Source organism: Sciurus vulgaris, assembly GCF_902686455.1.
Source record: "Sciurus vulgaris genome assembly, chromosome: 14".
NCBI classification, from domain to species: Eukaryota; Metazoa; Chordata; class Mammalia; order Rodentia; family Sciuridae; genus Sciurus; species Sciurus vulgaris.
In genome coordinates, this window is record NC_136475.1 from 53,412,582 (window position 1) to 53,425,957 (window position 13,376).

The 13,376-nt window shown below is 34.7% G+C and overlaps 1 protein-coding gene across 1 annotated transcript in view; it reads left to right on the top strand.

Moving 5' to 3' along the window:
* PSME4 (proteasome activator subunit 4) overlaps positions 1-13,376 on the top strand; it is a 102,535-nt gene that overhangs the window by 61,416 nt on the left and 27,743 nt on the right. Inside the window, exons 29-40 of the mRNA XM_079110202.1 lie at positions 298-434; positions 1,294-1,347; positions 1,737-1,866; positions 2,534-2,615; positions 4,637-4,790; positions 5,278-5,347; positions 6,717-6,842; positions 7,309-7,461; positions 9,932-10,036; positions 10,800-10,891; positions 12,330-12,461; positions 12,825-13,033. Of these exons, the coding sequence (XP_078966328.1) occupies positions 298-434; positions 1,294-1,347; positions 1,737-1,866; positions 2,534-2,615; positions 4,637-4,790; positions 5,278-5,347; positions 6,717-6,842; positions 7,309-7,461; positions 9,932-10,036; positions 10,800-10,891; positions 12,330-12,461; positions 12,825-13,033 (1,444 nt within the window). The remainder of the gene's footprint in view (positions 1-297; positions 435-1,293; positions 1,348-1,736; positions 1,867-2,533; positions 2,616-4,636; positions 4,791-5,277; positions 5,348-6,716; positions 6,843-7,308; positions 7,462-9,931; positions 10,037-10,799; positions 10,892-12,329; positions 12,462-12,824; positions 13,034-13,376) is intronic.

Genomic DNA, 13,376 nt, shown 5'->3' on the forward strand with positions numbered 1-13,376 from the left:
CACTTCCCTTTCCCCCTCACCTCTAACCCTTTTTTTTTTTTTTTTTTTTTGCGGTGCTGGGGATTGAACTCAGGGTCTTGTGCTTGTAATGGAAGCACTCTACCAACTGAGCCAGATCCCCAACCCACCTCTAACCCTTTCAAATCACTAATCTACTTTCTGTCTCCCTATGTTGCCCATTAATAGATACTTCATAGAAGTGGAATCATAAAATGTTACCTTTTGTGTTTGCTTAGCCTAACATTTTCAAGGTTCATTCATGTTGTATGTATCAGAATTCTCTTTTTTTCCAATAAGATTCCAAAGTCATGTGTTGCAATAGCGGAATTACTTCAACAGTCACCAAATCCTTCTGTCAACCAGACATCGCTTAGCCCAGAAAAAATTAAAGAAGGGCTTAAACGCCAACAAGAAAAGAATGCTGATGCCCTAAGGTAATTGATGAATAGTCTGCTGAGATAGATGACATCATATTTACACATTGACTTCTGAGAAAATAGAAGAGTTGGGAAATAATATTTCAGAGCTCTTATTTTCATTTTTACCTATGGAAGTTGAAAATGGCATCTTAAAAATAAAGGTTTATTTTAATATTACAACTTTTTTCAATGGGAAGTCTGGTTTTAGTAATATATCAGACACAATATAATTGGTACACATCTGTCATTAAATCCCAATACATGTATTGCTTAATACCTCCTAATTTTTTTTATCGAATTTGGTATCAAACTTTTTGCACTTTTAAAACTAAAGTGGTTTGATGACACTCAAGCAAGAGCCTTTCTAACTGGATTATGGTGTTGCCTCTTATTTTATATATGATTAGGCTTATATACTTTTTTGAAACAGGATCTCTCTATGTTGCTCAGGCTGACCTTTTACTCATGAGCTCAAGTGATCCTCCTACCTCAGCCTTTTGAGTGCTGAAACTAATAGGTACATACCTCTGTTTCTGATTTTTTTTCTAAAATGTCTTTTTATAGCCTACCTAATATATTTCAGATAGCCAACATAACATATAAGTAGAACATTCCTAATTGATTACTACTCACAGATTTTTCACTTTAGAATGTCTACTCAAAACAGTTGATATTCACTGTACCCAGCCCTTCTTGTTCTTTCAGTTTCTGATTATTTACCTGTTTTCATTCTGACCAGCTTCTTAATTAGGTCTTTTGCAGTCTGGTGTTGAGAAACAGAATAAGGGTTTGCTAGAATTCAGGTTCATGTTGTTCATTGTTTTTCCTAGTTTTCTAGTAAAACAAAACCTCACCTGAATTTTATATTTTTAAGGAACTATGAGAATTTGGTAAACACTTTACTGGATGGTGTGGAACAAAGAAATCTGTGAGTACAAAGTCTGTTGTCCCACCCCAGCCCCATAATGTGGTACCAGCAATTGAACTTAGAACCTTGTACATGCTAGGCAAGCTTTCTACCATTGAGCTATATCCCCAAACCCTAAAAGAATCCTCAAGATATTTATATAAATATATAGATATTCTACATGGAAAATTGTGAATGACTATGTCACAGAAAATCATATTCTAGTTTGTGTGTTTAAAAGAAAACTAAGAGGGAAATGGATGGAGAAGTTTGGGGTTAATGGTGGCATTATTGTTCATCAGTATACCTATTACAATTCTTGAAGAACTTAAATTATATGTTTCAAATACAGATATTTTTAAAAAGTGGTTTTATGAGTAATGTGCTTTGTGACTTGCCCTCCTTTTAAGGCCCTGGAAATTTGAACATATAGGCATTGGACTTCTGTCTCTACTCTTGAGAGATGATCGAGTGTTGCCTCTTCGTGCCATACGGTTTTTTGTTGAGAATCTCAACCATGATGCAATTGTGGTTCGAAAGGTAAATATGTTCTTTAGCTGCAGTATTGGGTTTGAGAATATTTATTTCATCTGAAGCTTGTAATTTCTTTACATATATATATATATATATATACATACACTAATAAATATGTTAAAGATTATTAACTTGAAATAATTGAAATCTCTTGATTCAGAGACGATAGTATTTCATTCAACAAATGTGAGGGCATTTTCAGGCATTATACATTTCAACACTGAAGATACAGCAGGGAAAACATTTGTAGGCTAATCAAAAAGATTGAAAAATTAGAAAATTAGGTGTGCAGTGTTTCACGAGGGGAAAATACATGCAGGTACAACTTTTTTGATTTTGCTCTAAAGTATTAGAGACTTAAAGAAGGGCATTGGCCCAGTTTAGTACATTGGAGGAAACTCTTTAAAAGATGCTTAGGCTGAGATGTGAAAAATGAGCAGATACTAGCTGAACAGAGAAAAGGTTGAAGTTCTAAAGAACTATCATGGGTTAAGGTTGAAGAGTGGCAGCTATTAATGACACATTCCCAGCATTCTTGTGGCAGACAGTTCCACCATCTATCATTGGGTCGGTGTTTTGGCAAAAAATAAAATGCAGCATTTGCTTTGGGTAAAGCAGTCAACCTTTTAAGAGATTTGAAAATTTTGATACTTGTACGTTACTTGTGTTCTAGATGGCCATCTCAGCTGTTACTGGAATTCTCAAGCAGCTAAAGAGAACACATAAAAAGTTAACTATCAACCCTTATGAAATCAGTAAGTATTACCAAAAGTAATTGATAGTGCTTTTCAATAAAATTTATAAAATTTCCTTGAAAAATATAAATCATAGTTCTTGGTCTTAAATATTATTCTGTGGATATTAACACAAAGTATGAAAGCAATGTTAGGAAGAAAAAATGAAAATAAAATCTAGGGATAAAATAAGTATTTACAAAAGTAGATTGACTCTTTGTATCTTCATATGATTTTTTTTTTTTTTTTTTTTTTTTTTGTGCTGGAGGTTGAACCTAGGGAAGTGTTCTATCACTGAGCCACACCACCAAGCCTTTGTTTTCTTAATACAGGTATCTCTTGTAGACTTGGGCAAATATACACCATCTACTTTGTATTATTTCTCTTACCCACTAAGCAGTTATACTAATTATTTACCCAACTGTATTTCAGAGAATTAGAATAGCCATTATTTCCTGGTGTGGGGACACACGCCTATAATCCCAGCACCTCAGGAGACTGAGGCAGGATGATCAAGAGTTCAAAGCCAGCTTCAGCAAAAGTGAGGCACTAAGCAACTCAATTAGGGCTTAGGATGTGACCCAGTGATTGAGTGCTCTGAGTTCAATCCCCAGTACCCCCCAAAAAAAAAAAAGCCATCATCAGTTCATTAAAAGTTTCTCTCTGGGAAATGTAATTAGGGGCAAATTTGATTTTCTTCTTTATACCTTACTATATTACCAGTATGTTTCAAAAGAAAATCCTTTCTTTTTTTCCTGATAAATGAAACAATCTTGGATTAAAACATTGCGTTTAATTGTCACATCTCTTTTGTTTAATTCTAAGTGGGAGCATAGATTGGGAAAAATTCTTCATTTTTTTTTTCCCCCTTTAGATATGAAGGACATTCACTGAGATAACTAAAATGATAGTACAGTACCAGTGTCGACTGTTTGTTTTGAAAGTCTTGTTTAGGTTAGGTAAAAGAATATTCTTATTTATAGGAAGTACACACAGAAATACCTTGTAGATAAAGGGACAGTATGTCCACAGCTCCAACTAAAATTGTTCCAAAAATTGTGTGTGTACGTGTGAGAGAGAGAGAAGATAAGAGAAAGAGAATGTCAAAAGTTTGAGGTATTTATTTGAGTAAAGGATATGTGAGAATTTAAGATCTATACATTTAAAATTAATTCAAAGCTAAAAGTTTTTTAAAGTTCATCTTTCTAATTTTGCTGACAGGAATGAAGTATGTTGCATATGTCTTCCCCAAAATAAGTATCCTAAAATATTTTAGTGGATAATCCCATCATTTTTCCCCTGGTTTAAAATCCCCCTTAATTGCTCATTTATATGTAGGGCTTTGTTTTTGTTGTTTTGTTTTTTGCAGTGCTAGGAATCAAACCCAAGGCCTCATATACGCTAATAAGTGCTCTGCCACAGAATTGTACCTCCAACCCTATGTGGTCTTTTGAGAGAATTTTATTAGATAGTGCCTTGTTATAAATACAGAATTATAGTAGTACTGTTGTTTGAAAGCTGATAATAATTATTGTATAAAAGTTATTTGGCAGTGGTTTACCAGGGTTAACACAGGGATATGTGACCATTGAGCTACATCCCCAACCCTTTATATTTTTTTTTTTTTTTTTTTTTTTTTGTGGTGGTGGGGATGGTGATACCAGGGATTGAATTCAAGGGCACTCGACCACTGAGCCACTTCCCCAGCGTATTTTTTATTTTATTTAGAGACAGGGTCTCACTGAGTTGCTTAGCACCTCGAATTTGCTGAGGCTGGCTTTGAACTCTTGATCCTCCTCCCTCAGCCTTCATCCTTCCCGGATTACAGGTGTGTGTCACCATGCCTGGCTCCTTTTTATATTTTTATTTAGAACCAGAGTCTTGCTAAGTTGCTTAGTGTCTTGTCAAGTTGCTGAGGCTGGCTTTGGACTTAAGATCTTATGCCTCAGCTGCTGGGATTATAGGCGTGTACTGGCTGTGTATAAATGATTTTTAGATTAATCAAATTTGATTGTTTTTTTTTTTTTTTTTTTTTTTTTTAGGTGGCTATCCTAAACCCACCCAAATTCTTGCTGGTGATAGGCCTGATAATCATTGGTTGCATTATGATAGCAAAAGTATACCAAGAACTAAAAAAGAATGGGAGTCAAGTTGCTTTGTTGAAAAAACTCACTGGGGGTACTATACCTGGCCAAAGTAAGTTCTGACTTAGCATGTACCTCCTCATTAAAAAGCCTTTGATATAATTTATCATAGTTGGATTTCTGTGGATGTTCAGAGTCATTGAAAGTTTTTCACCTTTTCCCTCCCTCTTTCCTTTGCTTCTGTCAGTGCATGCCTCTTCTACCTCTTTCTTTATATTAGAAGTTCTAACCTTTCTTAATACCATCATTATGTAGCAAAGGAGGTTATTAATAGCTGCTCTAAATTACATTTCTATTTATAATAGATCCATATGTAAATCAGACCATGAAAATACTTCACTGTTGACTTCAATAATTTGTTAATCGGGACACAATGATGTGATAGATTTTTTTAGACAGAGACCTTTATTGACATATGTATAACCCTAAACTTAACATTTAGTTAAGGTGTTATTAAAAGTTCCTTCTAATATTTTTCACCTATGAAGCTTTTAATTTTTTTTCTCTGTATATTACAAATATAAACTCTTACTGTATAGGAATATGGTCGTTTATGCTGGTGTGGAAGAGCAACCTAAGCTTGGCAGAAGCAGGGAGGATATGACAGAGGTAAGCATTCATTTCACCATGATTTCAAATGATTTGCATCTTGCTGTAAACTGCTGACTTATTTCAATCCTGGTTCATGTCTTTTTTACTAGTTCAGGTATTTCAGTGAATGTGTGCTACTGTCCCAATACCTGTTACTGTCAGTTAACACAGGTCTCAGTGTGTCTAAAGCACTCCCTTGGGTGCTGCTTTTTGTGTAGTTAGAGCTGCTAGTTTTTTATATCAGTTTTGTCTGATATAAGGTTTTTGGTTTTGTTCTCCCTATAAGGGGATTTTATTCAGCTTTAAAAAGTATAGTAATTCTAATCATTTTGAAGACACTGTAAGTAAAATGCATAAAATAATAAGACTAAAATAATTTTCTTTTTAGAGAGTACCAGTACTGGTGAAATTCATAGAGTGGTGATTTTCAGGGGCTGGGTTGGTAAAAGGTATAGAGTATATATTTCATGAGATGAAAAGACTTTGGGACATTTGTTGTACAATAATGTGAATGACTACTGAACACATAAACAGTTGTGATGATAAATTTCGTTATCTGCATTTTATGAGTTTTTTTTTTTAATCTAGTTCACAGTGATAAATCAGATCATATTTCTGTCTGAGGCCTTTCTATGTTTACTCATGAGATTTTGATCTGGTGTGAACTTCTTGGGGCTAGAGGTGTGTGTTTTTGACTAAAGACCCTCTACACTCATAAGACCTTTCTGCAGTCTAATTTTCCTATGCTTAGTGAGGCTGGAGTTGATACAAGCTTCTTGTATCAAAAGTCAAAGACAATTGCTGAGTTTTAATCATATTGCATGTAAATGATGGGTACTGAGTAGATAGATGTTTGTAGATTAAAGCCAAAACTTTTTACTCTTCTTTGAATAAGTTTATCATATTGAGAATTAATGAGTTTTAAGTTTATTTCTTCCTAAATAATAGTAATCTAATTTTGCTGATTCTAAAGAAAGTTTTCCTCTTGATTTTTGGTGTTATGTAAATATAGTCAACATTTGTTGGAGTTTGGCTTACAGTTTGGTTATTTTCATAAATTGCACAGCAGGCAGTACAAAAGCTAAATAATTAAGCTTTGATTTCTCAAGTGGAATATTTGTTGGCTTAATTCACAGTATGAGATAAAGAGATCCAGACTTGAGGACATGAAAAAAAAATTGCATCTATTCTTATGGATTTAGCAATTTTAGGGGGGAGGTATTATTTTGGTTCTAGAAAGCATTATAGTTTCTGTGAGAACTAAAAATTCTTTAGAACAAAATAACAACCTTCCATTGAATCAAAATCCTACAATTTTAAAGTTTTCAAAATCATGTTTTTAATAGATTTTAATCCCTGAACATTGTTCTTTTTTTTAACTTTATAGGCAGAACAGATTATATTTGATCATTTTTCTGATCCTAAATTTGTTGAACAGTTAATTACTTTTCTATCTTTAGAAGACAGAAAAGGAAAAGATAAGTTTAATCCCCGACGTTTTTGCCTCTTTAAGGTAACTATTATTTACATATTGTCTTTTTAAAGTTCAGTGACTGTTTGGTTTATAGGTTCTTAAGGTTTAAATATTGGATCAAAGTTTAAATTTAGCCATCTGTCTTCATCTAAAATGGCACTAGAATTTGTCTTAATCATTGATCTTGGCTTAAGGTCAAGATTTTATTTTAATGAGTACAGCAAGCTTTTTAGTGTTCATTGTTGTAATGAACACTAGCAGCAAAAGTAATACTGTGCTTTTTATATCCTTTTTTAAATTCTAAAGATTATTAATGTCTATTTAGTTACATTTTAATGTGATATATAAAATGTCAGCCTTATTTTAACTCAGACATTGTTAAAGCAGTTAAGTTCTAAAGGGGAGAGTGCTTGGAATCTAAGCATAGTAATGTAAAACATCATAATCACTTAATTCTAAATTAAGGAAGAATTATTTAATTACTGAATTTTCTTTGTTTTTATAGGGTATATTTAGAAATTTTGATGATGCCTTTCTGCCAGTTCTGAAGCCCCATTTAGAACGTTTGGTTGCAGATTCTCATGAAAGTACCCAGCGATGTGTTGCGGAAATTATAGCTGGTTTAATCAGAGGTTCTAAGCATTGGACATTTGAAAAGGTGATGTAATTTTATAGTACATTATATATTTATATAGAATTCTTACCACATTTAATATTGATACTTAAAAAGTGAAATGTTCAATCTTATAAAATCTGGTATGTATTGGTTTTGAGCACATGCTAAAAACTTGTGGTCTATGAACAACATTCAGTTGTCATTAAAAATTTTGAGTTATTTGCTAAAATAGTGGAGAAGGGGAGTCAGGATAGATCATAAGGGAAAAAAATGAATTCTGATTTCTTTTAAAAAGGGGTAAGATCTTGGAGACTGTTCATATTATTGCATTTCTGTCAGTTGGCTGGTGCTGCATATGGGCTTCTCCCTTCATGATGCCTCTGATCAAATCCTTTCTCTAAACCTCTTTATTTCTCTGTATTACTTTTCCCAAATTATAGACAGTTTGAGTTTGAGCTCCTTTTTTAGAATATCACTCTTTTTAATTGTAAGATTTAGTTTCACATCCTTCCCCTCAGGTTAATTGGTTAGGAAAATGTGAACTAAACTGAAAAGAATGTGGTCAAATATAAGAAATGCCTAAATATGAGGTAGGTCACTATTTCCTGAAAGAGAACACATTTGCTGGACCAACTTTTAGGAGTACTAAACATGTTGCACATATCCTTGTTGCTTATCTTTACTAGAGCCACTTTGTGATCATGGGAGAAAGGGGTGGTACTGTGGATTGGACCTGTGGTCCAAGCCCTCCAATGTGCTTTTAAAATTTTGAGACAGTCTTTCTAAGTTGCCTAGGTTGACCTTGAACTTATGATCTTCTTGCCTCAGCCTCCCAAGTAGCTGGGATTAAAGTCATACACCACCATATCTAGTTTGAGCCACTTTTGGGTTACCTGTATTCCACATCTCCTCCACCCACCTTTTTAAAAAACTGCCTGGTGCTTTCAGCAGAAATTTTATCTCAAACCCTTTGTCTATTTTTAAAAAACTTTTTTAGTCCAGCCAGACATGGTGGCACATGCCTTTAATCTCAGTGACTTGAGAAGCTAAGACAGGAGGATCATAAGTTTGAGAACAACCTTAGCAACTTATGGAGGCTCTAAGCAACTTGGTGAGACCCTATTGAAAATAAAAAGGGCTGACTGGCTCAGTGATAGAGCATCCCTGGATTCAGTCTCCTATACTGAAAAAAAAAAAAAAAATTAAAAATAAATAATTAAATAAAAGTCCAGTATACTTGCAGCATGGATGTCATTTGGGAACTTGTTAGGAAAGACAGATCTCAGGTCCCCTCACCCTCAGATTAATCATAATCTGCATTTTTATCAAGATTCACAATTTGGATTTTCATTAACTTTTGAGAAACACACAAATATATTCAGTCTCTGTTCAACTAAACAGTTTTTAAAAGGCTATTTATTGTAATCGGATACTTGAAATTTGAAGATTATACCCCAGGCTAAATCCTAAATGTCATTGCCTCCTATTTTAAGATTCAGTCAAATGACCTTGATAAACATATAAAACTTAAAATTGAGATTTGATTCAGTCCAGTGTACTGTTATTAAAAAATTTAAAAGGACTTCTCTCTTCTCCCTCGCCCCTTGGACTAATCTCAGAGAAGCAAATATGCATCATAAATATGACATAGTCCCTGACCTTTAGCATCTTGTCCAGAAGTGGAATAGATAGGTAAATAAAGTTTTTGCTTATAGTGTGCTAAGGGTAGCATGAGAGTGTCTTGGTTTATGCCTGGAGTGGAGTTTCGGCATCACTATTAAGAAGGCTCCCTTTCACTTTTTTTATTTTTGTGATTTATTTAATTTATTGGTTTATAATAGTTACACATAACAGCAAGATTCACTTTGACATAATTATAAATGCATGGGATGTAATTTGCTCCAAGTAAAGTTTCCAGTACTTGCCCTTACCTACCCCTTCTCCCCTCCCGCTGTTCCCTTTCTTTAATTCTACTCATCTTTCTATTTATTTACTACTACTTCTTTTTTTTTTTTTTTTTTTTTGGTAAAATTAATGTCTTGTGGACATATATAATGATGAGATTCACTGTAATATATTCATATATGTACATTGGGAAGTTAGGTCAGATTTATTCTACTTTTCCCTTATTCTGTCCTTCCTCCCTCCTCCTCAGTTCCTTTCTTCTACTCCCTCAATCTTTATTTTGATGGATCTCTCCCCACCCCTTCACCCCTACCCTCATTTTTTTCCTCTATTTTTCTTCCTACAAAAACGACTTCTCAGTAAGGCAGATTTTATAAGGAACCGTATAAAATTTTTCCTCTTTCCTGAATAGTGTTTTTGGGGGAAAATTTAACCTATACCTGGGTATATATGATGAAAAATATGCTGAGGTACTTTCTTGGATTATTTAAGTTTTCTAGAAAATAATTCAATTGATCTATTAGTTTGTACATTTCCAGGAAGTGTTCTTTTAAGAAAAATGTTCTATGTATTGCTCACTTTCACACATGTGTTTTGTTTTGTGTAGGTGGAGAAGCTTTGGGAGCTTTTGTGCCCTCTGCTTAGAACAGCTTTGTCCAACATTACAGTAGAAACTTACAATGACTGGGGAACTTGCATAGCAACATCCTGCGTAAGTTCTCCTACTTCCTTTTCTCGGATAACTGCTCAGATTTTTTTTATGCCCTGTATCCAAATGTAAACCTCTTTATGCTACTTGAATCTTTAAAATTTTCTACAAACATTTGTCAACTTACATAATTAAAGACAATACTTTTCAGTCTCTCAAATCACGAGTGATCACTCCTAAGGATTTTGATATCTTCTTTGCTGTAGTAGTGCATTTTATTTTCATTACAGTGCTGGGGTCGAACCCAGACCTTTGTCCATACTAGACAAGGGCTGTTCCACTGAGCTACCTACCTACCTATACCTGGCCCTTTTTGTTTTTTAGTTTTCTTTTGAGACAGGGTCTCACTAGTTTGTGCAGGCTGGCCTTGAATTTGCAATCCTCTTGCCTCTGCCTCCCAGTTAGCTAGAATTACAGCTCTGCAGCACTGTACCCAGTGGAATGCATTTTTGATTTGTCATGTCAGATCACATATTTGGAAATGTAGGTTACGTATATCAGAATTCACACAATACAAGGTTATAGGTATTGTTTTTGACTTGACACGTCCATCGCTCAATACACTTCAATTTAAGGACAATTCATATACCTAATAACTTGTCTCTTGAGCTAAGAGAAGCATTACATTTGTATTTGACTGATCAGTTTTAGTTTTATTTTCTTTCTATATATTAAACATTTTTAATATTTCTAAAATAACTAGATATGATTTATTTATAAAATTGTAGGTCCTTTGTTTAATTATTACTTTATATCTTCTACACAGGAAAGCAGAGATCCCCGGAAACTTCATTGGCTTTTTGAGCTATTATTGGAATCACCGTTGAGTGGTGAAGGAGGATCCTTTGTTGATGCATGGTAAATAAAAAGAAGACTTGGTTAATACCAAATGTTTTGTATTAGTGGATTTATAAACGGAAATGAATTGTCTATCCTAAGTAGTAGATGAAGTAATTACTTTCTTCTGGATGACAGTGTGATGCAGTTCAATATAACGTATAATACTTGGTCTCTTTCTCGTTTGGGAACAAGTAGGAAAAATGTAGGCACCCCAAGCAGTTCTAGTGAATGGTAGATATAATCTTCTCCAACACTGTCATGTCTTTTAATAGGATTACTTTTTTCCCCTTGACATTATTAACTTCTTTATCACATCTCATTTGCAATTCTCTTGTTAGGGAAAAAATAAAAGAAGGTGAGGATATAACTCATTTGTAGAGTGCTTGCCTAATTGCACAAGTTCAATCCCAGTACTGCAAAAATCATAAATAAAAATAAAGAAGAGAGTAATCATACAGGGCATGATGATGCCTGTAATCCTAGTGAACTAGGAGGGTGAGGCAGGAAGGTCACAAGTTTAAAGCCAGCCTAAGCAACTTGGTGAGACCCTGTCTGAAAATAAAAAATAGAAAGGGCTGGGGATGTGGCCCAGTAGTTAAGTACCCCCCTGGTTCAATCCCTAGTAAACTTAACCCCAAAAAATAAAAAAAGGAGAGGATCATTTCACCATTTGGTGAGCCATGTGAAACTGGAGAAAGGTAATTGACAACAGGGGGAAAAAAAAGTCTGTAAATCTCATTAAAATAAAGAATAGCTATTTGGTTAGTGAGAAAACTAGAATGATAATTCTTTTTTCCAGTGGTACAGGGGATTGAACCCAGAGGCATTTTACCAGTGAGGTACATCCCTTGGGTGCCCTTCTCCCTTTTTTGTCTTGAGATAGGTCATGCTACGTTGTCCAGGCTAGCTTCAGCCTCAGCCTTCTAAGTAGGTGGGATTACAGGCATGTGCCACTGTGCTCAGCTTGAAATCTGATCATTAAAGATTCTCTAATGGGCTCCTTCCCTCACTTCCCCACCAGGGATCGAACCCAGGGACGCTTCCACTGAGCCACATTCCTGGCCCTTTTTTATATTTTATTTAGAAACAGTGTTGCTGAGTTACTTAGAGCCTCACTCAGTTGCTGAGGCTGACTGAATTTGCAGTCCTCCTACCTCAGCTTCCCAAGCCACTGGGAATACTGGCATGTGCCACCATGCCCAGTCAGTATTGTTTTTTTTTTTTTCCCCCGCTTAGTTCTATAGTAGTGGAAATTAAATTCCATATAGAAAAAATGATGTGAGGAAAGTAAAAAAATCTTCATAAGGATGGCATTTTTCAATTATAGGCATTTCCATGTCTTAAATGATTAAATGGAAGAAGTTTTTATGTGAAATCCAGGTGTTATTCGTCTATACTGTGGGTACGTAAAGGCAGAAAGGGGCACTAACACAATGCTTCTGTCCTTTAAATTTAGTCGACTTTATGTACTACAAGGTGGCCTTGCCCAGCAAGAGTGGAGAGTACCTGAGCTTTTGCACAGACTACTGAAGTACTTGGAACCCAAACTCACCCAGGTTTACAAAAATGTCAGGGAAAGAATAGGGAGGTAGGTATTATTTTCTCTGTGGTGCAGCATTATTCTTGAGTTCTTTTTTGTTAAGTTTTAATATCTAACTGGAAATACATACTCCTTATTTCATGATGAGTTTCATTGTGTCTTCTTCCTCAACTTTTGTTTTCTGTTGTGTTGTGGGAAATAAGACAAGGCATTCTTGACTATAAACTGGGAAGGCAGTCTGATCAGAGGCCAGAGATAAACAATCACCTTACCCAGGTTACCCATAGGGACAATCTGAGACCCTCTCCAGTAATTGTCTTGGGAAAATTAATTTTGGTTGAGTCATAATTTTTGAATATCAGTTTTAATGTTAACATGGAATGTCTTATTATTATGTATTTCATTTAACAGTGTGCTGACTTACATATTCATGATAGATGTTTCTTTGCCAAATACTGCACCAACAACATCCCCTTGCATCCCTGAGTTTACTGCTCGAATCCTAGAGAAATTAAAACCCCTAATGGATGTGGATGAAGAAATTCAGAACCATGTTATGGAAGAAAATGGAATTGGTGAAGAAGATGAACGAACTCAGGGCATTAAACTCTTAAAAACCAGTGAGTAACCGAAGTTTGTAGAAATTCATTTGAAAACATTTATTTTGATTTTCCTTTGGAATTTTTTCTCACTGTTTTTTATTTAATAGAATATACGTGGTGTGAAATTTACATATTTAAACATACATTGGCATTAAGTGCATTCACACTGTTGTGTAACTATCACCACTATCTATCCCCACATTCTTTTTTTTTTTTTTTTTTTTTGGTGGTACTGGAGATTGAACCCAGGGCCTTGTGCTTACGAGGCAAGCACTCTACCAACTGAGCTATCTCCCCAACCCTCCACAGTTCTTTTTACTATTTAAGATGGAAACAGTTTCCATTAAAAAATAGCTTCTCA